This window comes from Carassius carassius, chromosome 47, assembly GCF_963082965.1.
Source record: "Carassius carassius chromosome 47, fCarCar2.1, whole genome shotgun sequence".
Taxonomy (NCBI): domain Eukaryota; kingdom Metazoa; phylum Chordata; class Actinopteri; order Cypriniformes; family Cyprinidae; genus Carassius; species Carassius carassius.
The window spans coordinates 21756828-21784673 of NC_081801.1; the positions used below are offsets into that span (position 1 = coordinate 21756828).

The following is a 27846-nucleotide window of genomic DNA, read 5'->3' on the forward strand; positions in this document are numbered from 1 at the left end:
CGTTCAGGACGTCTATAAGAGCGCATCTCTGAGAGAGAGAGAGAGAGAGAGAGAGAGAGAGAGAGAGAGAGAGAGAGCAGCTAAACGCGTGGGAAACGTCAAATATTTTTTGTTATGTGCACCTAAAGAGCGACAATTAACGCACACGGAACGCACGCAAAACGCGTTCTTTATGTCGTTACGTTGTGAGACAGTTTAGATCAAAACGTTTCAGTTAAATACAGAGTAGGCTAGCTACTAAAGACGTCATACTATTGTACTTTTAATTTCTCATTTGGCTTTTATCGGTTATATAAGTATGCTTAAACAAAGCTTAGGCTACTGCCTTTTATATTAGGCAATACATATTTTGACGAACATTTTGAATGAGAAACGCATTTGAATTCCTTCAAATCTTGCAAGTAGATCTTAAAACATTGGACAACAAAACAAGGCGATATATGGCATCAATATTAAGTTTAGCAGTAATGTAAAATACTAATACTTATTTGAAATAGTGAAAAAGTGCGAGTGCCATCTACAGGTTCCTCGGCGTCAGATCAATGTAAACATTCGTGAGAGATTACTGTGGGTGATTTGAGAACTTCATATTCACACCTATTTATTCACCATCCTATTTATACCCACAACATATTTAGCACATTTGGACTCGAGACGCCACATATGTGTGATGTCTGATTATATTTATATTTACAATGACATTTATTCATTTAGCAGACGCTTTTATCCAAAGCGACTTACAAATGAGGACAGAAGCAATCAAAAACAGCAAAAAGAACAATGATATATAAGTGCTATAACAAGTCTCAGTTAGCTTAACACAGTACACGTAACAAGGGCTTTTAAATAATATAGAAATAATAGAAAAAGAATAGAGCAAGCTAGTGTTAGAGGTCTTACATACATACATACACACACACACACACACACACACACACACACACACACACACACACACACATATATATATATATACATAATTGCATAATAAATGAAAAGAAAATAGAATACAAAAAGATTAGAAAGGTAGTTAGATGTTTTTTTAAAGAATAGAATTAGAATAGTGAGTGCTAAAGTTAGAGGGTCAAATAAAGATGGAAGAGATGTGTTTTTAGCTGATTTTTGAAGATGGCTAAGGACTCAGCTTCTCGGATTGAGTTGGGGAGGTCATTCCACCAGAAGGGAACATTTAATTTAAAAGTCTGTGAAAGTGACTTCTTTGGGATGGCACAATCAAGCGACGTTCACTTGCAGAACGCAAGCTTCTAGAGGGCACATAAGTCTGAAGTAACAAATTTAGGTAAATGGGTGCAGAGCCAGTGGTGGTTTTGTAGGCAAACATCAATGCCTTGAATTTTATGCGAGCAGCTATTGGAAGCCAGTGCAAATTGATAAACAGAGGTGTGACGTATTCTTTTTGGCTCATTAAAAATTAATCTTGCTGCCGCGTTCTGGATTAATTGTAAAGGTTTGATAGAACTGGCTGGAAGACCTGCTAAAGGAGCATTGCAATAGTCCAGACTGGACAGAACAAGAGCTTGAACAAGGAGTTGTGCAGCATGTTCCGAAAGAAAGGGCCTGATCTTCTTGATGTTGAATAAAGCAAATCTGCAGGATCAGATAGTTTTTAGCAATGTGATCTGAGAAAGTTAGCTGATCGTCACTCATAACTCCAAGGTTTCTGGCTGTTTTTGAAGGAGTTATGGTTGATGTGCTTAACTTGATGGTGAAATTGTGATGAAACGATGGGTTTGCTGGAACCACAAGCAGTTCTGTCTTGGCAAGGTTGAGTTGAAGGTGATGGTCCATCATCCAGCAAGAAATGTCTTTTAGACAAGCTGAGATGCGAATAGCTACCGTCGGATCATCAGGATGGAATGAGAGGTAGAGTTGAGTGTCATCAGCATAGCAGTGGTATGAAAAGCCATGTTTCTCAATGTCAGAACCTAATGATGCCATGTAGACAGAGAAGAGAAGTGGTCCAAGAACTGAGCCCTGAGGCACTCCAGTAGTTCGATGTTGTGACTTGGACACCTCACCTCTCCAAGATACTTTGAAGGACCTATCTGATAGGTAAGACTCAAACCACTGAAGTGTGGTTCCTGAGATGCCCTTTGCCAGTAGGGTTGTTATATGTAATAATCCTAGGTAAAAATTGATAGCCTGAATGCACTGTAAGTCGCTTTGGATAAAAGCGTCTGCTAAATGCATAAATTTAATTATTATTTTTTATTTAATCCTGCATTAAGTATAAATGCAGACTAAAACACATTAGAAAACATTACACTATTTACTTGTCAGCTTATAGGGCAAAGCAAATGTACGAATATTTGGCTCATGAAATTTAATTACATCACTACGTTCCTGAAAATTTACGTAGAACGTCAATATGATTGATTAATATTCATGACCTATTCGAATCTGGATCTGTAACTGTGTAACTGGGTACTCTGCATTCACCTTGAAGCTTCCGCGAAAAAATCAGATCCGAATCGAACACGATCACTCTCTCCTAAATAATTACTTGGCTGCTTTTGTCAATAAAACTATTCATTGTAACCAAGCCTTCGCCATAGTAGAATTTCTGTGAGACAGGCAAGCGCCATCTAGCGGCTAATCTCCGGTATTCAAAAAATGCGCATGCGTAGTGCACAATCAATCGATGTGTGTAATGGCTGCTTGATGGAGTCAGTGAATGTAGATGCTCCGTCTCTTCTGCTTTCAGTTTGACCATAACGTCGAGACGCCTGAGTTAAAAATGGTTTATATTCACCCAGAGACGCAGCCTAAGACGAAATCTAACAGCGTGAAGTGATTAACCAACATGTAAGTATATTGTTTATTATAATTATCGAAGTATTTGTAAAGGAATAACGGACACAGTTTGTAATGCTACTGTTAGCTGGGCTCATACAAACTCTAACGTTACTTATTTAACACATTTACCTTAAAAAACATTATTCGTTAGTGTTTTAAGACATCTAAAGCAGTTACATATAAAGTGTAATGGATTATTAGCATTAAGGCGGTATCCTTTAGTCAACACAAACTCCTCAAAAGCCAGTGAAAGTCAATGTTTATTGTCCTGGTTCACGTTTAAACTTGTGTTCTGTCGTCTTAGGGATGTAATATTTATGTCTGTGAAAGGTTTATCTTTTCAATATTTCTCAGTCGTCCTGTGTGACTGTTGGTGTGTCGGGGTTACTAGAGTTCAAACACGTTTAACTAATCCACGTGAGTTTAAATATGGGAAATACAGCCCTCTCTATTCTAGTCACGGCCCACGACACAATTATTCGACTGTATTGTTGAAGAAAGAAAGTATGGTTATGGTTATGTAAGCGAAGTGTTTATTTCCGTCATGTGGTAATAAGAGAAGTAACGTTAGGTGTGTCGTTCTTAGACTTCCGAAAAGTAAGTACCTTCGTATTCTCATGGCTTCATAAAGATAGCGTATTATTATTGATTTAGAGATAACTTATTATGATTTTGTTGGGAGATAATATCATATATATATATATATATATATATATATATATATATATATATATATATATATTATTTGTTTTCTCTGTATTTTTGAGCAAAGAAATATTTAGAATACTCCGCAAAAACTTGTATATAAAACTAAAAGTTGTATATGAAAATCCACACACAAGGCAGTAATCTTTTCCATCAATGTAAGCCTTTATTATCCCCTTTTTTAATCAATTTAACATCCTTGCTGAATAAATAAATTAATTTATTCCAAAAGAAAGGAGATGACTAACCCCAAACTTTTGAACGGTAGTTTAAATTGAAACAGAAGTTTTCTATTTTGAATAAATGCTGTTCTTTTTAACTTTTTATTCATCAAAGAATCCTGAAAAAAAGTATCACAGGTTCCCCCAAAAATATTTAGCAGCAAAACTGTTTCCAGTTTTGATAATAAATCAGCATATTAAAATGGTTTCTGAAGGATCATGTGACACAGATTTTTATAGAAAACCATTATTTTAATTTTGCTAGAATATTTCACAATATTATAGTATTTCTGATTAAATAAATGCGTCCGTGATAAGAAAGAGGAGACTTCTTTAAAAAAAAAAAAAACCAGTATGAATATTACTGATCCCAAACTTTTGAATTGCAGTGTATGTATGCACCATTATAATTATCATAAATTTTTATTAAGTTAAAATATAAACTTATCTTGTCTGAGTGTCTCATGATTTATTTCCTCAAAGGCCAGAAAGCAATGTGTCATTTCAGTAGGACTGCTCTGTTATTCTCTGCTTGAACTGATGTTTCTCTCTCAGTTGAGGTCGAGGCCTTCTTTCGGTGCCCTGCTGGTCATGGCGATGAAAGCCCGTGTGGAGGCGATGCTGAACGTGGGTCTGCGGATCCCCAGCATCATGCTCCTGGAAGTGCTGTACCGCTGGGACGTCAGCTCCTTCTTCCAGAAGATCCAGAGGAGCAGTCTCAACAATAACCCTCTCTTCCAGTACAAATATATTGCCCTGTACCTGCATTATGTCGGTATGTCCAAAAATAACAAGTGATTACTCCTTGTCTATACAACAACCACTAAATGACACTGCACTGGAAATGCTCTTGGAAAGAACTTCTTGAAGTTTTTGTTTTTTCTTAGCCTGAATTAACCCTTTAATGATGGGGGAAAGCATGAACGATGATGTATTATTACTTTTTTTTTTAACTGGTCAGTGATAAAATGGAGAGCAAAGTTAAGGGCATAGAGTCTTATCTAGAGTTAAGGGTGGGCTTTTTTGACTTTGCCCAGTAAGATACCACCCATAAAACCATAGCTGCAACACGGTTGCAAATGTTGTGTGGCCAAGTCACACTTACATTTTCTTAACCAAATGTAAAGCATGCATTATTAAAGTGAAATTTCATGTCTGGTTTTTCTTAGTATGTGGTGGTCATGATGATTATGTTTCACACGCAGTAACATCTCTTGTGTGTGTGCTGGTTTTCTTAGCTGTCTGTGCTCTCTGTTGAAGAAAACCGAAAGTGCTAGTGTTTGCTCTCTGGCTGGAGTCCTCTTGTATTGGGCCAGTCAGTGGAAACACCGAGTCAGGAGTTGGGAAGAGTTTTATGATGGGAACAGTCTGGGTTGTTAGCCGGTAAAGCGTAATTAAACCATAGAACTGCAAGCTGTAATTAAGGCTCATTTTAGGTCACGATTCCTGTTTTGTTTGTGTCAGAGGAAACATGGAAACAGAGAAAAGCTGTGTAAATGTAAATGATATGGAAAGAGTTTGATCACTCTTATTCTTTATAGACAGAAGTCCAGCTCTGCACTATGGGCTTCTCTCAGCCAACCATATGAGATGCAGCCTGGGTAATGTTGTCAACTTGTCACGATAGCATAAGTTGACACAATGCCTTGTATTGGGCTCTGATGAAATATTTTAATCCGTTCTCATTTTGATGAACTGATAGCAATTTATAAATCCCAAGATTCATTCTGTGCTGTTTTCAGCTGATGAACAAAACTTAATAAAACATTATTTGCAGCACGCATCCCGTCTAATAAATCGCAGCAAGCTACATTGCTTCTGATAGTGTTTAAATTCTGGTAGTTTTATTTCTAAATTCAAACCGTAAATACTGTTGTGGTGCTGTTCAGCATAGTACGTCTTCCTGAAATGTTTCATGTTTCATGTAATCGCTCAATCAGCATTTCAACCGTGGAAAGACGTCAGCGAAACAGCTTGTGAGCAGTGTGTCATGCAACATCACAGTTACCTCAGGGAAGACATTCAACTTGATGATCAGCTACAAAAATAAACCCTAGAAAGCGGCATTTAACACATTCTGAATAAATGAATCATAAAAAAAAGATATGACATTCACTGTTTACATGCTTATTTCAACAAACTGGAGTAGAAACATAATTATGGTAAAGCAAAGTTATATATTTTTTTTATTTTATATATATATATATATATATATATATATATATATGCGCACACACACATATAGTCAAAGCACATATACTAGTCAAAGTATTTTCTTACCAGCTGAATCTCTGCTGTCTGAGATTCTGAGCGGGATTTAATAATAATAACAATAATAATAATATTTCAAAGACAGAAATATGATTACTATTGTAATTAGGGTTGCAAAGGGGTGGGAAAGTTCCGGTTTATTTCCAGAGACTTTCCATGGTAACATTATCTGGGGAATTTTAGAAATATTCCAAGTTGGAAACTTTGCAGGAGTTTATGTGAATTCATTGGAAATTGAGAAATGTATAGAAACTGTATCATATACAAACATAAATATAAACCTTTTGTTTGCTCATAAGCTGACATGCATGCAGATGTATAAAATGAGGGGGGTTCCCCCTTTAGGTGACAAGGGGTGTTGGGCGAGGGTCGTTTTTAGACAGTTATTTTAATCTCCTCTCCTATAATTTCATTGTGGAATATTTTACACACAACACAAGAAAGTTTTAAACATAAATTTGTTATATTTAGGTAATTTATGTTTAATACTCACCAAGATGGACATTTTGAAATTAATCTGTGTGCAAGATTCAAGAAATGATCCTTTTACCGGTATGTTATAGAGCAATACACAATGCATGTAGGGTGTGCATTGTGCATGTGAGGAATGTACAGGATCGAAATCCAACTGAAATAGCAATTAAATCTGCTTGTTTTAACCAAGATTATGCTGGAAGATTTATAAAATAACTACATTAAAATTCCTGTTCCAGCAATTTCTCAGTTTATTCCCATTAATTCCCTTGAGAATTTCCCAGTATTGAAAATTCCCAGAATATTTGCAACCCTAATTGCAATACACTTGCACTGTAAAATAGATAACATTTCATAAGTGTATTAAATATTTTACACTACGGCCGTGGCATCCACTGGTATCTGGCATTGCTTTTGTGCTTATTCACATAGTTATCGGGCCTCAAACACTAGCAGAATGATGTTTTTGTGTGTGAATCATTCGTAGGGCTGGGTTGACTATCAATTAATACAATGAAATTTAATAAATCTTTCAGTGGTTGTTTAATAGTATATATTTTTTTGACTTCTCCTTTTATCCAGCACCCTGTCTCTGAGTGTACAAACCTGAAACAACTGCTACAAATCCAGTGACAAGGATGCGGGATCTTTTATTTATGAAAGAATTCTTTAATTGGAAATAAATGTCATTCACTGAAGCACTTATTTTCTGAGTTGCCTGGAAATAAACAGGCATGCAATACATTTATTTATTTATTTATTTATTATTATTAAATATTGTTGACACTGATGGTGATTTGCATATATTTTAATTTTATTATGTAATTTAATTATAGAATAAGATTTCTTTTAAAGTTATGTTTAGTTGTAGAGTTTAGGTTAGCCTAATTTAAAATTGGCTTCAATTGAAAGCAAAAAAAGTCTATGGCTTTTGGATACCTATGTAAACTATTTTATAAGCATGATCATTGTTCGGTAGTCAGTATGGATAGAACAGATTCACTGTGCTTCCAACACACACATCCCCCTGTAAACTAATGCCCGGAATGATTTAAGCATCAGCAAATGCTTTATAGATGATCACTTGCCAGCTAGATGCTCACCCAGCTGTCCAGGCAGTGTATTAGATTTCCTCTTATTTAAATACCTTGGATTCTCTCTGCATGTTCGGTGCAGCAGGCATAAACAACCACAACAAGGACAGTTGTTTGCGAGCCAGAGAGGTTTAACTACTGTCAGAATCTTTCCCAGGGCTAAAGATATTTGCAGAAGAGAGCTGTCCCAGCCCAGGAGATAAATCATCAGGGTTTTTGATGTAGCTTCCTGTCGGCCTGAGCGGTCTTTTAGCTTTAGTGTGGCTTACAGATACTGCTGACACGGTTAAACAGGCAGGGTTGATGACACTCTACTGGTGCAATAAAGTTCTCACCGCTAATGTCACTCACAATCTTTTGACCAAATTAAAGTTAATTCCTGTTTCTAGTTGTAGGCTTATTTTATCGCAATTGAACACAGTGCAATTAGCAATGACTGTAAAAACCAGAGCTGCATCCAATTTTCTGTTTCATGTATTTTGTTTCATAATCACCAGTGTTAGCAAGTTAATTTGGAAAAGTATGTCATAACACAGAAGTAGTCTTGTATTGTCGTATATCAGAATAATGTTTCAAAATGAAGCTTACCTTAAATATGAGCAAAAATATGTAAATATTTACTTTAAAACAGTGAAGAAAAAAAAACATTTACTTGGGCATAATATATTAGTAGTATTTTTTTTTTCTTTTATATATACATACAAAAAGTTATATTCATACTTGCTTGTACCTCAGTGTGCAAGTAGTCATGGAAAAATTCTCTGTACAGCTAATTTTGAACAACAATTTGTCAAATTGACCTCTAATGAGATTCTCTGTCAAGCTGCAACAGTGGTTTTGTGGGTTTGAATGAATCTAGGTTTTATTAATTTTTTTCTCTCCAGTGCACCTAGTTTTTGAACTCAACAGAAGGGTTGAGACGTGTACACTCGCATGTATTCTAGGTGTAGGGGAAATGTTATTAATTGGGTACATCACATGACATTTTAGAGACATTAAATGAAACTTTGAAAATCCTATGAAATCAAAATGAATACAAAGGGTACTTTTCTTATGTCAAATGCTTTTTACTTTGCATTTTAAAAGCATTTTCCTTAATTGTGGGCTTTATGTAATAATGTCATTGACACTTATGTGTAACTTAAAGCCAAAATAAGTTTTTGTGTTTTTTTTTTCATTTGAAACTGTTTTAATAATTAATTTAAATGCGGTGTATATACTCTATGTATTAGGGATGGGACGATAACCGGTTTTATTGATAACCGTGATAAAATGTGCTGAAGGTTAGTAATATCGTTTAAAAATGAATTATCATTAAAACCGTGTTTGATTATCGCTGTTTTAATAACTCACTATTAAATAATGTCCAGCCAGCAACAGTCTGACGCAAGCGCAGCGCACAATGTTTGTTTTGTTTTTTTTCGAGAAGGAATGGCGAAAGTCAGTGACTTTTCTATGCTTCTACACTTTTCATTGTAAGGAAGGAAATGCCACAGAATTTAATCTTTCTTTAAATTAAGTGCATAGAGTTGCTTGTTTTATTAGTTGTTTGTTGATTATTAAATATAAAACTTGCTGAAATGTTTTCAGTGTGAGCATCAACTATTTTTGAACACTTTCATCTCGTTTCAACAAAACCGTGATAATATTGATAATCGTGATAATTTTAGTCACTATAATCGTGATATTAAATTTTCATACCGTCCCATCCCTACTATGTATATAATTATCCCTGTCAGTAATTGAGACTCCCTCTTCTTCAGGCTACATCCTCAGTCTGGTGTTGTTGACTTTACCCCGGCAGCATCTGGTGCAGCTCTACCTCTATGTGCTCACAGCTCTTCTGCTCTTTGCTGGGCACCAGCTCTCCAGGTCTCTCATGCTCGACTGTACACAAACACAATGACACGTTGGTTTCGAAGTGCTGATAGTTGTTGTTTCTAGTCACTTATTGCTAATAAAAAAAGTGCTCATCATATTTAGAAATAAATGAACTGTTTAGTACTCCTCATGAGTGTCAAACAGACAGAGCTCATTGACTGGTGTTCCTGCAGGGATTACGTACGTGGAGAGCTGGACTCGGGTTACGAGGGACCCATCTACCTGGAGCCACTTTCCATGAACCGCTTTACCACAGCACTCATCGGTACGTCCTGCATTCTCAACTCCAAAACAACACGATTTTGTTCTCTTTACTGCTACATTTGTTCCTGAAGCATTAAGTGGGATGAGTTACCCACAACTGGTGTTGGGTTGCTGAACTTCAGTTCCCGCCCTTGCTAGAAAAGAGAATGCTGAACTATAACACAGTATCTCGAAAAAGAAGAAACCAGATCACGGTGTGCTCAATTTGCTAATGAATAGAGGTCCTGTAAAATACTTCCAGTTTTACTAATGAGGCATTTAGGAATGGAATTGCGTGATCCATCCCTATCCAAGGAAAACAGCCTTGAATACATTTCTAACCGATTTAATTGATGTCAAAGAGTGAAACTTCATCCCAAGGTAGTAAAAGCCAAGACACTGCAAGGCTCAATGCTAAGGATTTTTTCTACTTGTCCGGTCGGTCTAGTGGTTCAAACTTTACTTGCCCTGCCAACATTTTCACTGGCTCTGCCACAAAAAAATTAAACCATTGCTGTTATTATTGTTTTTGATCCATGTTATCTTGTATCCTAATAAATAAGCTTAATTTACAGCAAAATTTTAGATACCAATAAAATTGTACGATTCTCAATTTCAATTTCGATACCACAGCAAAAATTACTAGCCTAACAAATCTAAAGTTCAAAGACAAGTGAACAGTCAGTAAATAAGAACAAATTACAAGCAATGGCACAATTGAATATATAGAACAAAGATACAACTAAAATGATACCTTAGGTTTGTATGTTTTATGTTCATGTGTTTTGTGAAGATTAATGACAGAAATCATCAAACTTCATTCAATGTTACATCTTGATTTTTCATAGCCAGAGGCAACCATTGCATTTTAATCATGAATCAATACAAAAACAAAACAAAAAAAAAGATTCTACACCCTTGTAACATGTGCAGTGTTTGATTTAGATTAGCCTGTTTAATTCTGAATGAATGTTCTGACTTTAGCTTTGTGAAATTATGCTACATAAAACACCTGCGTGAAACCGAGACAGCAGACGGGCTGAACAGCAGCGTTTACTTGCTTACCGCTCTAAACAAAGCAACTTTAATATGCATTATACAGAGGTAAGATGAAAAGAAAATTCCATATAAACTTTTCTAAAGACAGTCAGTTCCCCTCAAAAACACATTCATATAATATTCAATATTTTGGAATTTCTTCCTATATTTCGCAGTGATCTTGCTCTGCCAGCTACAGTATTTTCTCCTCTGCATCTGTCTTCAGTGTCGCTGGCCTCTGTTAAAGGCCAATTACAGACTAAATATAACATAATATTTCCACACAAATGACATTTAGGAAAATGATTGCAGTGCCGTTTGAACAGAACAGAAAGAGCCCGAAATAAAAAATGTAAAAAAAAAAAAAAAAACAATGGTCGGTTGACCATCTCTACGCCACTGTATAAATTAAATGATTAGTAAAAAAAAAAAAATTATTCATTGTTAAAGCTATACAATGTTACTCGCCAAGCCAGGTATTTTGGCATACAGTACTTGTCCATTTATTAATTAAATTAATCAATTAATTAAATTAGCAAAGCTTAAAAACACTTTCATGATGAAATGGATCGGGTAAGTGACAAATTTGTGAACTGTCCCGAGTGTCTTTCACACTTGTAACTTTCTACAGTAGAACCAAAAATAGCCAAATGCGTTTCTGCTCGGTTCTGTATAAAGCAATGTTTTTCATAATTTTAGGAAGTAATGTATGCCACAAAAACTTGTACTTGTGTAATGCTGCAGGAGCTCTGATGTATGTAACTTGTTTCAGTAAAGTCACAATTTACAAATTCCCTGACATTTCCTGGAAAACCATAGAATCCCTATTATAGAATATTTGAAAAATTCTAAAATAGGTTTTGAATTTAAAATAGGATTTAGCTTTTTTTTTTCCTTTGTAGAATGTTTAAATATCCTGGGAAAGTCATGGAAATGATAATAATAAAAAGTCATGGAAAAGTCACACATATTTCCTGGAAAATAAGATATAATTGTTTTGTAGTTATGCCAAACTCATAAAAAAAGTTCAATAGGTAAAATGACTTTTTGTAATTTATTACAAAAATTTAAAATAATAATAAAAAATTATTATTACAGAAATTATATATGTCTATTTCTAAGATACTTTTAAAATATTCTGATGTAGCTCTGAAGCTTTAAAATATATCAACTGGAAAGGTTGAAAGTCATGTTTAATCAAAGATTTGACTCAGACTTTCTTTATATCTAGATATTTAAACCTGGAAAGCTCTGTATTATGTAGAAGAATCACACTGCAGTACATTAATATGTTTAGCATAGTTCACAAAGACAGCAGCACTGCAGGGTAGTTTCCTCATTTGACTTAAAATTAAATCATTTGAATAGTGGTGCCACAGTCTGTATGCGGAGCCCACGTACCGCGTCCTCTTTGGTAAGACCAATGAGAAACTCTTTGCAGTATAATTTGTACGTCATTAAATTCTTTCAGCCTTGTGATGGCAGCTGATTCACATGATGCAACAGTGTTGAACAGAAAAGTTATTCAGTTACTCATTTGAAGAGCCACTGACCTTTTTATATCTGAATACAAAAGTTTAAACCCTTCCGACCAAACTAATAGACACATAACTTCAGAAGTTTAACCTTTTTTGTTTTGTTTGATTTGAGTCCAGTTGAGCTGATGTCTTTTATTTGCCTTGTCAACACGGCAAAGCCCGACCACATTGTGAGCACTCCCACTGGGAACTTTTTAAAGGAAACATTGAGGTGTGTTTTTCAGAGCATGTGTAAGTTAGTGTTTGTTCAGTTAGACTATCCTCTCTCTCAGGTCAGGTCGTGGTGTGTACGCTGTGTTCCTGCGTCATGCAGACCAAACAGATCTGGCTGTTTTCTGCACACCTGCTCCCCCTGGTGGCTAGACTGTGCCTGGTGCCCCTGGACACCATCGTCTTCATCAACCGCTTTGCGATGATCTTCACCGGTCTGGAGGTGCTCTACTTCATCGCATCCCACCTACTGGTGCCATACAATCTGGCCAAAACTGCCTACAGAGAGCTGGTGCAGGTACAGATTTATAGCTGTAGAGAGTGGGGGAAGATGTCACCCCCTTAATCTCACAAACTGCAATATTTTTCTCATGTGATCATCTGCATTTTTTACATTGCATTTTTTTTTAAGCTAATTTGTATAAAAATGTTTTAGAAAACCCATGTACACTACCATTAAATAGTTTGTTGATGGTATGTAAATTATTATTTTTTTAAAGTGTCTTATCCTTGCCAAAGCTGTATTTATTTGTTTAAAAGTATAGTACGAACAGTAATATTGTCAAATATTATTAAAAACGTATGTTTTTTGTTTAATTCATTTTTTTCCTGTTATGACAAAGCTGAACTTTAATGTCATGATCATTCAGAAATTATCAATCAATTATTAATAATTTTTTTCATCCTACCAGCCAGACCTCTTTGGTAACATCGCCCTGTTTCTTGTGTTGTTCTGTAGGTGGTGGAGGTGTATGGTTTGCTAGCTCTGGGCATGTCTCTGTGGAATCAGCTGGTTCTGCCTGTTCTCTTCATGTGCTTCTGGCTGGTGCTGTTTGCACTGCAGATCTACACCTACTTCAGCACACGGGACCAGCCACCCTCCAGAGAGAGGCTGCTCTTCCTGTTCCTCACCAGGTCTGACTCCATATAGTCCAGCTACTGAGTCACACTGTTTTTAATCAGTGCAAAGGTTAGCGTCTAGACTAGGGATTCTAGTGATTAATTGTCGATAATAATTAAATCAATGAAACTTATCGATGTTCGACTAAGCACTGTGTAGTTTTGGGGTTTGTGCGGTTCATGCACAAAACATGCAGCAGACACATGAAGAAAAAAGAAGCGACAGAGATGGGCTGGATCTCTTGTGCAAATAATTCACAATGTACAAATTATGCTATTAATGTGACCCAGACTTTAGAAGTGCATAAAATATAAGCTACAAAAATAGAAGTGAAATGTTTTCTCCCAGTACTCCAGAGCAACTGACACCATTTGTAAATGGTCGGAAAAGTGAATTATATTTACTGCACAAGCAAGGATGTTGCACTTGTAGGGGAAAGCAGCAGTGGTGGTAGCAGTTAGTCATACTTACTTGCACATCCCTATATGCTTTAGCGTTTACGTTTGGGATCATTTTACTTAAAATGGTGAAAATGCTAATTGCAAAAATTTTGATTGAGTTTCTTAAATGCAATACAGTAATGAGCACCATGATACTATTTAAAAATGATGCATTTAGTGGTCTCTGTGACAGGATATGAAACAGCCAACAATAACCTTGATTAAAAAAAAAAAAAAAAATCCAAACATAACTATGGCACTATGAGTGGCATTTACATTTAATTGATGGCAATAAACACAAGAAGTGCCCATTATGCAAGATTTCAGTTTAACACAGTAGAAGCTAGTACAGGAAGGGATAAAGCATAATAAGAGAATAGAAAAAGTTAAGGCATAGAATTTTTTTTTTTTTAATGATGAGGCATTTTGATGCTCATGGAAGAGATGAGTTTCTTGAAGATTATCAGGGATTCGGCTGTCCGGATGGAGTTAGGTAGGTCATTCCATCAACAGGGTGCTGTGAAAGAAAATGTCCTAGATCGTGATTTTGTGCCTCTCTGTGATGGGACCACAAGCCACCGCAGGCTTCCGGAGGGGATGTAGACGAGTGGGAGTGTACGGAGAGTGTGAATGCGAGCCGTGACTGGAAATCAGTGCAGAAAGATGTGTAGCGGTGTGACATGGGCTCTCTTGGGCTACTGCTGATGCATTCTGAATCATTTGAAGAGGTCTGACTGCACATGTTGGAAGTCTAGCCAAAAGAGCATTACAATAGTCCAGTCTAGAAATGACAAGAGCCTGGACAAGAAGCTGCGCTACATGCTCTGTTAGGAATGGTCTGATCTTCCTCTTATGTAGTGCGAACCTGCATGATCGTGCTGTTTTTACAATGTGATCTTTAAAGGTCAGCTGATCGTCAAGAATAACCCCAAGATTCCTGGCTGAACACGATGGGATTATCGTTCAGGAGCCGATTACAGGATTTGCACATCCTGTAATGCCGGTGACTATACACTGCAGTAGACACATTTTGAAATGTTAGGGTTAGCGATTAATCGATCAGTTGATTGTTAATTTAATTGATGATCGATCATGAGGATGACCATAAATTGACATCCCAAGTCTAGATAAAAAAAATGGAACGCATTACCATTAAGGCTGTGCGATATTGAAGAAAAATGCGATATGTGATATTTTGTTAAAGGGGTGGTTCATTGCGATTTCACTTTTTCTAATGTTAGTGTGTTATGTTGATGTTTGAGCATAAATAATATCTGCAAAGTTACAAAGTTAAAAGTTCAATGCAAACGGAGATATCTTCTGTCTTTTAAAATTTGGGACTAAATGTAGGGACTACAACAAGTTACTTTCTAGGTTTGTGATTTAACAAACCCAGATAAACCCCGCCCTCAGGAAAAGGCAGCAAAGGGGGCGAGGCCATGCTGCGCTGCTTTAGAGAAGAGGAAGAGAAAACTAGAGGTGCACTTAAAAATCTATTCATACACAAATCGCGATTCTGTCTTATAACGATTCTAATGGATTCACAAGTTTTAAAATCAGTGTTCTAAAGCAGCGGTTTTTAATCCTGTTCCTCGCATCCCCCTGCTCTGCACACACTCTGCATCTTGCTCTCTCACTCTCTCTCTCTCTCTCTCTCTCTCATTCAGCTCCAGCAATTAACTGTTATTATGTAGTGTTGTCACGGTACCAAAATTTCAGTTTTCGGTACCGATACCAGTGAAAATCCACGGTTCTCTGTACCAATTTCGGTACCAAAACAAAACACAAAAATATGCTAATTTAAACAGAAAAAAAACTTTTTATCACTAAAAATAAAACCAATACCATTCTTTATACTTATTTACAATTGTGTTTACAGATTTTCTACAAGTAATGTAATTATGATAAACAGTAAACAAGTTTCACCCAAATTTCATTTGTCTTTTAATTAATGAAATTTAAACACATTTTATTAATCTTTTTTAAAACTGTGCTTTTTTGTTTGATTAACATTAATGACATATTCAGCAGGTATTTATAGGCTGCTGTCCCTTTAAGACTGACTGCACTGATCCCGTATAATGATACACATTCAATTTCTTTCTCAGCTGTTTACATTCATTTAAGACATAACTGATTGCTTTTACGAGAATGATTGTAGAGATGGGTATTCATGGGGTATATATATGTTCATGGGGTTTGGGGTGCGCATGCTTTAGGTCCAAGATGTGGCTTGTGTGTGGGCTTCAGGTGTGTGTGTCAGACAGTGATACGAGATGGCAAAGACTTGTTTTTTCTGCATCTTATTGCACTTGATAGCTTGTTAACATCTACCAAGTCAGTTTCGTGCCCAGCCTATTCTCTGCTATATGCGTCAACTTCTTTTTGCAACGTTTTGAAGTAGCCTAGTAAAAATGTTTGAGATATGAGATGCCGTTGCGATATATGCATTTGCAATAATTTGAACATTTCAATATATCGTGCAGCCCTGATCCCCATTTAACAATATGTAGCATAAGTTAATGTTTTGTTGGTTGTGTGTGTTCCCTGCAGTATCGCTGAGTGCTGTAGTACTCCGTACTCACTGCTGGGGCTGGTCTTCACGGTGTCTTTTGTGGCGCTGGGCGTCCTCACCCTCTGCAAGTTCTACCTACAGGGTTACAGAGCTTTCATGAATGACAACACCATGCACAGGTGAGAAACATCCACCCAATTTGCTTATAGTCCTCCAGTTCAAAACAACTTTTTTTTGCAGGTACTTGTAAATATTTAAGAGTGTATACAGTCAAGTCACCTTTATTTATATAGCGCTTTTAACAATACAGACTGTATCAAAGCAACTTTGCGGCATTAACCCTTGTGGATTGTTCAAATTCACTACCCTTTCGGTATGATCAGGGTGAAAACATCCACTTAATTAAACTGCTGTAAAAATGTATCAGATTCATATTTTTTTCAATTTTTTTTGCATAAATCTGTTAATCAACTTCAGTCCTGATCAAAACTACCAAATGTTTTTTAAAAAATCCAAGATTTTAACTCTTTAATTGCCAAGTTCATAAATGATGTCACTGATTTGGGGGAAAAAAACACACAAAATGACTTATTATAACGACATTTTTTGATTGCAAAGTAGGGCTGTCAAAATTGCTCAAAATTGACGTTCGAATATACCCTCTAAAAAATACACGAATATTCGAACTATTCGAACATCTGGTTGCGCATGTTGTCAATGACGCGCATTACGTCAATAACAGGCAAAAATAATACAAAGAGGCATAACTAATTGTATAGATAATCTATTTAAGTTTAAACGTATATGACAACGTATTACCTACACAAAAACAAGGAAATCAACTAATGGCCAAGACTGCAGACCTCAAGCTCTCTCACCCTCACGTTCTCTGCGCATAATGGTTTAAATGAACAAACAATTGCGACTGTTGTCCCAAAAATAGCAGGCTTCATTCAGTGATTGAAACAAATATTATTAATATTAAATGAAGTTTTACAGCATATAGAACTGACATTGAATGCTCCGAGCGAGCTGTGCTGTGGTAAACATGGAACTTTTCCTTGACATGAAACAATAAATAATCAAACCTCGGATCCATTGCTTGACAGAACCCCCCGAAGCGTGCCCCATCCGCGATACTGATCGGTCTCATGTCCTTACAAATGAACGAAATTATTTTATCCTTTATGGCCTCTTGTCGTGTTGCAGACAAAGTGCTTGCAGCGAGCGATGCAAAGTAACGTTAAGTGTCGAGACGTGACTGTTTAGCTGGAGTTCCACACATTATGCCATGTTCATTTGGGTGCACATTTTTGAGATGTGACCTCATGTTGCTAGTGGTCGAATGCTATGCTAACTGTATCTTAAATAGCTTTCATACAACAATCTCGCGGGTCAACAATTTTACCTCATTTTTTCTGCTGCGGTCGAGTTGGGCTCTGCACTTGCTGGCATCTTCCATGAAGACGCGTCAACTTTCAGCAGTGATGCTTTGCCAGACAGTGCGACTCCTGTGAGGCTGTGACCTGTCCCTGAACCCTCAGGCGCGCTAGCGCGCCCACTCGCAAAGCAGACAGCCACACCTCTACTACCACGGGCCTTTTTTTCCAATTTTTTTTTTATTCGAATATTAATTTTCACCTTTGAAATTCGTTTTTTTAAAACTATTTGAATACATATTCGAATTTAGAATATTCGTTGACAGCCCTATTGCAAAGCCATGACACCATATCATGCATTCTTGATTGTTTGTGGTTTTCCCTTTTGGGAAGAGGTAAAATTTGCTATTTTTACAGTTGATCGCTAGGTGGGACCATTAACCCTTTAGATAGGCCTGTGCAAAAAAAGCTTAGTTTCTGACTTGTATATGAAGCTATGGAGTATAACAGCATATTATATTTTGTGTGTATGTGTGTGTGTGAGAGAAAGAGAGAGAGAGAGTGTGTGAGAGAGACCTTTGCGCACTTACCTTGATGTATCTGAGAAAATCAAAATGTACACCTCCGTAAACAAAAGTGTATTTATGCACCTGCTGCCTTTTAATGGTGGTGAAAGTATTTGGTTGTTAAGTGATGATGTAAGAGGCGCTGTTTCTGGGTCCAGGCCTCAACTCGCTTCACTTGAGAATATGACCTCAGCAGCCGTTTATGAGCACTGTTTATTCATATTGATAATTTAAGCTAAACGCTTTCAAACTTACGATATACAGTCGTGGCCAAAAGTTTTGAGAATTACATAAATATTGGAAATTGGAAAAGTTGCTGCTTAACTTTTTATAATAGCAATTTGCATATACTCCAGAATGTTATGAAGAGTGATCAGATTAATTGAATAGTCCTTCTTTGCCATGAAAATTAACTTAATCCTGAAAAAACCTTTCCACTACATTTCATTGCTGTCATTAAAGGACCTGCTGAGATCATTTCAGTAATCGTCTTGTTAACTCAGGTGAGAATGTTGACGAGCACAAGGCTGGAGATCATTATGTCAGGCTGATTGGGTTAGAATGGCAGACTTGACATGTTAAAAGGAGAGTGATGCTTGAAATCATTGTTCTTCCATTGTTAACCATGGTGACCTGCAAAGAAACGCGTGCAGCCATCATTGCGTTGCATAAAAATGGCTTCACAGGCAAGGATATTGTGGCTACTAAGATTGCACCTAAATCAACAATTTATAGGATCATCAAGAACTTCAAGGAAAGAGGTTCAATTCTTGTAAAGAAGGCTTTAGGGCGTCCAAGAAAGTCCAGCAAGCGCCAGGATCGTCTCCTAAAGAGGATTCAGATGCGGGATCGGAGTGCCACCAGTGCAGAGCTTGCTCAGGAATGGCAGCAGGCAGGTGTGAGCGCATCTGCACGCACAGTGAGGCGAAGACTTTTGGAAGATGGCCTGGTGTCAAGAAGGGCAGCAAAGAAGCCACTTCTCTCCAAAAAAAACATCAGGGACAGATTGATCTTCTGCAGAAAGTATAGTGAATGGACTGCTGAGAACTGGGGCAAAGTCATATTCTCAGATGAAGCCCCTTTCCGATTGTTTGGGGCATCTGGAAAAGGGCTTGTCCGGAGAAGAAAAGGTGAGCGCTACCATCAGTCCTGTGTCATGCCAACAGTAAAGCATCCTGACACCATTCATGTGTGAGGTTGCTTTTCATCCAAGGGAGTGGGCTCACTCAAATTTCTGCTCAAAAACACAGTCATGAATAAAGAATGGTACCAAAACACCCTCCAACAGCAACTTCTTCCAACAATCCAACAACAGTTTGGTGAAGAACAATGCATTTTCCAGCACGATGGAGCACCGTGCCATAAGACAAAAGTGATAACTAAGTGGCTCGGGGACCAGAATGTTGAAATTTTGGGTCCATGGCCTGGAAACTCCCCAGATCTTAATCCCATTGAGAACTTGTGGTCAATCCTCAAGAGGCGGGTGGACAAACAAAAACCCACTAATTCTGACAAACTCATAGAAGTGATTATGAAAGAATGGGTTGCTATCAGTCAGGATTTGGCCCAGAAGTTGATTGAGAGCATGCCCAGTCGAATTGCAGAGGTCCTGAAAAAGAAGGGCGAACACTGCAAATACTGACTCTTTGCATAAATGTCATGTAATTGTCGATAAAAGCCTTTGAAACGTATGAAGTGCTTGTCATTATATTTCAGTATGTCACAGAAACAACTGAAACAAAGATCTAAAATCAGTTTAGCAGCAAACTTTTTGAAAACTAATATTTATGTAATTCTCAAAACTTTTGGCCACGACTGTACACTACAGTCTTTGTGCTCACAGCGTCCCAAACACAAATAATTTTAAGATATTTTTTTTATATTTATATTTTCATTGTCTGGCTATCTGGGACTTCGGTATGGAGTTAAAGGTTAAGATTATAACTTTTTCGCTAGTATTCTATCACATTGTGAGTTTATATTAGCACCTTTTGTTGTTTTCTCGTGGTAACTGATAGAGTGTTTGGACACGGAAGCGCTGCTACGTTACGTCAGACTTAACAAGCGAATATACTAAACAAAAGCAAAGTACGTGGATTTAAACACTTGCATGCCATCGTGCTGGTCATTTAATGGTGAGAAGAGCAGCAAGCAACACAAGAAAGGGCTTGACTTGTACCAAAGTTTTAGAAATGATTATGTAGCGTGACCCCTCCAGCGAGCTGCAGCTTATTTGAAGTTGGTATTGCATTTTGGTTCATAATACATTGTTTATAAATTTGATGCAAAGTAGATTTTTTTTACAGGATTTTAAGGTTTTAAACTGGCTTTACCATCAAGAAAAGACGAGCATTTCACATATAGGCCATCTGTACTTTTCACCATCGAAAGGCAGCAGGTGCATAAACACACTACTTTTTTTATTGTTTACTCCATGTAGTTCTGAGAGCATGAGGTGCATATTTGGATTTTTTCAGATACTGTACATCAAGGTAAGTGCGCAAAGGTCTCTCTCACACACACTCTCTCTCTCTTTCTCACACACACACATACACACACAATATAATATGCTGTTATACTCCATATAGCTTCATTTACAAGTCAGAAACTAAGCCTTTTTTTGCACAGGCCTATCTAAAGGGTTAATGGTCCCACCTAGTGATCAACTGTAAAAAATAACAAATGTTACCTCTTCCCAACAGGGAAAACCACCAACAATCAAGAATGCATGATTATATGGTGTCATGGCTTTGCAATCAAAAAATGTCGTTATAATGGAAGTCAATGGGGCAAAAACAGCCATCAACAACAAATGAGGGAGAAAAAATTAAAATGTAATGCTGCACAAAAACTAACAATGCATCAAAGCCAATCTTGTTACTAATCTTTGACATGCCCAAGACTGTGATAAAAGGTAAAAAATGTCCAGTCCACAATCACTTTTTATATTGAAAATATGTAATTTTGTGTGGTTTTTTTCCCAAATCAGTGACATCATTTATGAACTTGGTAATTAAAGAGTAAAAATCTTGGAATTTTTTTAAACATTTGGTAGTTTTGATCAGGACTGAGGTTGATTAATAGATTTATGCAAAAAAAATATTTATCTGACACATTTTTACAGCAGTTTAATTTAGTGGATGTTTTCAACCACGAACATACCAAAAGGGTAGTGAATTTGCCCACAGTGTACCGTTGAGTTTTTGAAATATTACAATGCATTTTCCCAAAATATGGGTCAAAATAAGATTTGTCACCAAACATCATTCCATTAGCTCAAACACAGAGAAAGTTGTGGCCAAAATAAGACTCAACTTTACCCCCTAGTGGACGAAAACGTCCCCAACAACGCATAAGGGTTAAATAGGAAAATAGTGTGTCAATAATGCAAAATGACTAGTAAACACTCAATAGTTTGTTTCTCGTCTGGTTTTCAGGGGCATGACGGAGGGTATCACTCTGCTGATCTTGGCTGTTCAGACCGGGCTCATTGAGCTGCAGGTCATTCACAGAGCTTTCCTCCTCAGCATCATCCTCTTCGTCGTGGTGGCTTCCATCCTGCAGTCCATGCTGGAGATCGCTGACCCCATAGTTCTGGCACTGGGGGCCTCCAGAGACAAGTAAGAGCCTCAACACCTCCTGTATACTTCACGCCTGATCAGAATACATCTCTCCTGCAACTTTCAGACAAGGCTTGTTATGAGAAACACTGCACATGTAAATTTTTGACAAGATTAAAAAAACAAATGTTTAGTCTGATGGCAGATTTTTGACATTTTCTATATGGTTGGAAAGTTTATTTATTTTTATAGTTTTAATGTATTCATTCAGCAATTGACTACCTTCCAAAAAAGTCTTGTGACAGTATAAACCAGAGTAAATGTTAACATGCATTATTTATTAAAGGTCCCATGGCGTGGATTTTCTTTTTTTTTAATGTTTTTTTTAATGTTTCCTGAGGCGTACTTATCTTGTTAGTATGATTTTTACATTTAAAATTTAGAAATAAAAGGCATTTTTATATCCTGATATTAGCCCTCTGGCTTGAATGCTCTGTTTGAAGGGGCGTGTCTGCTGTGAGACGACAGCTGTTGGGATTGGCTGACATCTTTGCATTCGAAATGTGTATTACATGAGGAACCCCTCTCAAATACTTTTACTATGTTTTTTTTTTTACTATTACAGCTTTCGAGATGAACGAATCGTGGAAGTGTTGCATTATAGCATTATTATTTAGATATTTCCCATCACATGAAAGGCTGCAGTGATGAGCATTGAGTAGACTGTTTATCGAGTGAATGCAGTGATCTCGGCATTGCAACGAATTTTCTCTCACAAAATGCTTTCACCACAACTAACAGCAAACACAATATCGACATGAATACAGTTAGAGCTTCGTTGTGTAGCATAACAGCGTCATTCATTATAACGGCAGTTTGGGCAAGTGTGCAGATATAACGTTACTCGCGATGTGTGATTGACAGCTCCGAACAATATAAAGGGAGCATTCCTTAATCACTCTCTGTAGTTAAATCACAATTTAATTAACAGATTTGTTTCATGCTACTAAAAGAAACAATGTGAAGTTGATTGTTTAGTCACTGGCTTGGTTCAGTGATGCATAAACAGTATTAAATAATTTAGAAAGAAAGTCTGTGTGAACTTGAATAATTAGCTACACATCAGCAATCATTAATGAACACTGTTACTCACTGTTTGTGGTGGTGCTGTCGAATCCATATCGTAAAAGTCTGTTTGTAAAGCCTGTGCTGACATTGCGACTGAATTAAATGTAAATGTTTGGGCGGGCAAAGCAGAGAAAGGGGAGGTAACCTTTCCCCTTATGACGACATAAGGGGAAAGGTCTGAGCTCTCGTTTCTCAAAGGCAGAGCAGGACACCCAGAGCTTGGTTTACACCTATCGAAATTTCTAGCCACTGGGGGACCATAGACAGGCTAGGGAAATTCATATTAATGTTAAAAAAACCCTCATAAAGTGAAATTTTCATGTCATGGGACCTTTCATTTACTTTTTTACTAGATTTGATAGGAGGAATGAGGAAATAACATTGTTAGGGCCCTCTCCGAGTACTGGCGGGGCGATATGTGTGTTTTTCTATCTGAGGACCTGTATGTTGAGCATTTCTTTTATTCGGTGTTGTTGCAGGAGTCTGTGGAAGCACTTCCGAGCAGTGAGTCTGTGTCTTTTCCTGCTGGTCTTCCCTGCGTACATGGCTTACATGATCTGCCAGTTCTTCCGCATGGACTTCTGGCTGCTCATAATCATCTCCTCGAGTATTCTAACATCACTGCAGGTACACAAAACTCACACACCGCAAATACAAATGAAAAGTCACTAACACAACACAGACATTACTGCATTGTCAAGCTTTGTTTAAAGATGAAGTGGTATATTCGTATATAACAGTTGATCAACCAGGCATTTATGATCTGTTGTCTACTTTAGTTGTGGAAACAGAAATAAATAGTGGTCCAGAAGTAGAATTTTTTTTTTTTTTTTTTTTATAGCCAAAAAAGCATTGGGTCAAAATTATCAATTTTTCTTTAATGCCAAATATAATTAGAATCTTAAGTGAAGATCATGTTCCATGAAGATATTTTGAAAATTTCCTATCATAAATATCAAAACTTAATTTTTGATTAGTAATATGCATTGCTAAGAATTCAGGTGGACAACTTTTAAAGGCGATTTTCTCGTCATTTAGATTTTTTTGCACCCTCGGATTCCAGATTTTCAAATAGTTGTATCTCAGCCAAATATTGTCCTCCTAACAAAGGAAAGCTTATTTATTCAACTTTCAGAAGATGTATAAATATCAATTTCGAAAAATGTATGCTTAAGACTGGTTTTGTGGTCCAGGTTCATATATATATATATATATATATATATATATATATATATAGAGAGAGAGATACTGAAAATATTTATACGATCTATACATTTACAATTGCATATAAATAATCTAAAGGTATAATGTTATATAATATAATATAATTCATGTAATGAATTACCCTCTCTCAGGTTCTTGGCACTCTTCTGATCTACATCCTCTTCATGGTGGAGGAGTTTCGTAAGGCTCCTGTTGAGAACATGGATGAAGTCATCTACTGTGTCAATGGGACCTACCGGCTCCTGGAGTTCCTGGTGGCTGTCTGCGTGGTGGCCTATGGTGTTTCAGAGACCCTGTTTGGAGAATGGACTGTAATGGGCTCTACCATCATCCTGATTCATTCCTACTATAATGTGTGGCTAAGGGCCCAGCTGGGCTGGCAAAGCTTCCTGTTGCGCAGAGATGCAGTTCACAAGATCCAAAGCATGCCCACTGCTTCCACATTACAACTCCAGCAACATAATGACATCTGTTCTATCTGCTTTCAGGTAAGGGATTGTTTAAGATGTTTGCAGTGCATCTATTCACAAAAGTTAATTGAATCGTTCAAAAAAATATAAAACTTAATATATATATAGTTATAGTTTTCATGGATATTAAAGGTTATTCATGGAACCACCAATGAACAGTATACCCAGATGAATCCGAATCTAAATTGAATCAAATCTAGAGATGGTGAATCATGAATCATTTATTGATATCAATACCAATACAGTGCTCTTGCTAGCCATTCAACCATTTCCTCATTTGTCAACATGTTCATAATTTCACTTCTTATCTTGGCTGCCTAGTTTTAAACATTGTTTCACACTTCCATCTTTCAATTCCAGGATATGAAGTCTGCTGTCATCACGCCATGCAGCCACTTTTTCCATGCTGCCTGCTTAAAGAAGTGGCTGTACGTGCAAGAAACGTGTCCTCTGTGCCACGGGCAGCTCAAGAGCCAATTGCAGCCAGCTAGCTCTCCAGGTGCCACCACTCAAGAAACGCCACCAGCCAATCAGAACCCAGCGGAGGTGGAACAGGAGCAGGGTGAACCGCAGGTTGAGTTGCACACCGAGGAAGGCACCCAAGCAGAGACAGAGCTTGGAACGGACTTGCTATCAGAGAGATCAAAAATCCAGCCTAAAGAATGTGATTTAGAGGCCGAGGGCAGAGCCGAGCCAGCTAGTGATTTGGAAGATGGTTTGTGCAGCATGTCACATGTCCATTCCTCTTCATAAGCAAATGCCAAGCCAACCTTCAACGCTTATCAGCCTGCTTAGGTGTCGCAAAAATAGTTAAAGTGATGGTTTACCTTTTTTAAAATAAAAGTTCTATCATCATTAACTCACACTCTTAACTTTCCAAACCTTTTTTGTGGAACACAAAAGGAGATATTTAGAAGTTTGTTCCAGCTGCTCTTTTCCATATAATGTAAAGGGGACAAAGGCTGTTGAATGACAGCTTGTTTCCACCATAGAATAAAAAAATATTTGCCAGTATTTATCTGAAAATTTCGATTTTATCACAATTCTTTGAAAATAAAATATTGCTGAATTGCAAAATATTAATGCTGAATTAAAAAGTGTTTTGCATGCTAAACTTCTCCTTTTGTGTTCCACAAAAGAACATTGTTTGAATTTGAATTGGCATGAGTAAAGGGTGACACAATTTAGACTTTTGGAATGAACTGTCCCTTTAAGCTGGTCACATGTCTCTCAGCTCATGGATGCATTTCATATGATCTGTTCACATTGTTGCTGGTCAAAAAACATTTCAGAATACTGGCCTACAGAGACAAAACAACTACAGATTTAGTTTGTGTTCAAATTGAGTTCCTAGAATAGGCTCTTACTATGATATCTACTGTGACCGATGGATTTGGCACAACTAAGCTTAGATTCGGAAAAGCTAGAGTGTAACAATGAAATCAAGAAACATTTTTCTGTTTGAGTGCTGGTGCAGGTACAGCGTTTTGCCTTTGTAGGACAGAATGGTTTTCAGTATGTGTCCATTTGACTGAAAATGTACATCATTTCTATGAATGTAATGGATGATTCATAATTCTTTCGCTATACTAATTTGTAGGAGTGTGTGTATAAATGTTTTGGAAGTGCATCCCAAATGAGCCGCTGTAGAATCCAGACCCCTGCAAAGTCAAACTGAGGAATGTTATTTAAAGTGCCATCGAGCCAGTTCATTTATATTTTATCACAGCGAGCCTCTCCATATTTACCCCAGTTTTAAAGGGATGTTCGAAGCTATATGGCTTTTTTCATATATATTTTTGTCACTCTTTACCATGTGTCAGAAATAATGTTAAACCATCACTGCGGAAAACATTAAGTTGTCAGTTTGGCAGTAGACTTGATTCCTGGAAGCGAGCATTTTCAAAAAGCATATTGCAGACTATATTAACCAAACCTGTTTTCTGGTTTTAATGAACGTATAATGAGTAGACAATCAATGCAATACTTTTTTTTTTTTTTTTTTTTTTTTGTTCAGCAGATGTTCCATTAAGGCCATCTTAAGTTTGCTCACGGTAAAACTGGCATGTTTCTTTCAGTGTGTGCTGTTTAGGGTTGAATCTCAAAATCAAGTCGTATTTCAGTTGTTTTGTTGTTGTTTTTTGAAGGTTTGAGATTCACCTCAATATTGGCTGGTGACTAAGCAGTTTATATCATCAACAGTCTTCTTTTATTTCATTTACACATTATTTAGTCATTATAGACTTATTTTTGCCATTATTTGGGTCAGGAACACGCTCAATTTTTTTTGCCAGGGATTTCATGCCATACTGTATGTTTGCACTAATGTCATTTATAGCGAATAATATTTTGTCCTGTTGGGCAGCAAATGCTTACAGAGCAGATGAAGTATAGCTCATTATAAATGTGTACATATATGGGCAAATATATTCCTTTGTATAATCTTTTATCATGTTTTTGATATGCCGCACAGTGTTAAATCAGCAGTGTTAAACCACATAATGAAGTGTCTTGAGCATTGTATGAACACTCTCTAAAGTGGGATTGATCCTGAGGATGCAGAAATGTTTGGTTTTGCTGATTTTTAAAAGATGCATTTCAGAATGGCAAATTTGTGTCCATGAATACATCTGATGTATGAGCAAACACAAATGACATTCAAAACTTTCAAGTAGTTTTTGCACAATTTTCTTGAAAGAAAATAAAGTGGGAATGTAGATTGAAAGAATGTTGTGGTTTTTATGTGTGTGCATGTATATATTATTGATATGATTGAGTTTAAGTAAGTGGAATTAGTGATTTAACAGATCTAACAGATTTTAGCAAAATAAGATTTTCTTATCAAAGTGATCAAATTTTGTGTTGCAAAAATGAGTACACCCTCCTGAAAGTTACTAAATTAAAAAAAGACTCGCATGGGAGAGAACTGCCAGGTGACTTTTTTCTTATCATAAAAGAGGACAATGGTGCGAGAGGAATAACAAATTATTGTTGTATGTGTGAAAATATAGCAGAAGTAGCACCGACTTTCAAAAACGATGGACTTGTGATAAGGCTCCTGAAATACTCAGGTCTTCACTTTAAGTTTTCATTTAGTGATGAGTGAATCTTTGCTAGAAAAAGAGCAGGCGAAATAACATGCAAGTATCTCAGAGCTGGCAAAAGCTATGA

General features: G+C 36.9%; 1 protein-coding gene across 1 annotated transcript; it reads left to right on the forward strand.

Annotated features, from left to right (window-relative positions):
* Positions 1-2648: 2648 nt before the first annotated feature.
* On the forward strand, positions 2649-27403 carry rnf145b (ring finger protein 145b). The gene is made up of 11 exons (XM_059542761.1): positions 2649-2826; positions 4299-4518; positions 9346-9454; positions 9637-9728; positions 12555-12790; positions 13232-13407; positions 16387-16527; positions 21731-21913; positions 23461-23608; positions 24337-24693; positions 25036-27403. Exons 2-11 carry the CDS (start codon positions 4335-4337, stop codon positions 25426-25428), a joined length of 2019 nt encoding a protein of 672 aa, XP_059398744.1. The 5' UTR covers positions 2649-2826; positions 4299-4334; the 3' UTR covers positions 25429-27403.
* Positions 27404-27846: the final 443 nt, after the last annotated feature.

What these genes read in the sequence shown, in the direction of transcription:
- rnf145b (XM_059542761.1), top strand. Translation starts at nt 4,335, where the DNA reads ATGGCGATGAAAGCCCGTGTGGAGGCGATGCTGAACGTGGGTCTGCGG. An exon ending in CCTACAGAGAGCTGGTGCAG is followed by an intron (nt 12,791 to 13,231) that starts GTACAGATTTAT and finishes GTTGTTCTGTAG; the next exon opens with GTGGTGGAGGTGTATGGTTT. An exon ending in AATGACAACACCATGCACAG is followed by an intron (nt 16,528 to 21,730) that starts GTGAGAAACATC and finishes TCTGGTTTTCAG; the next exon opens with GGGCATGACGGAGGGTATCA.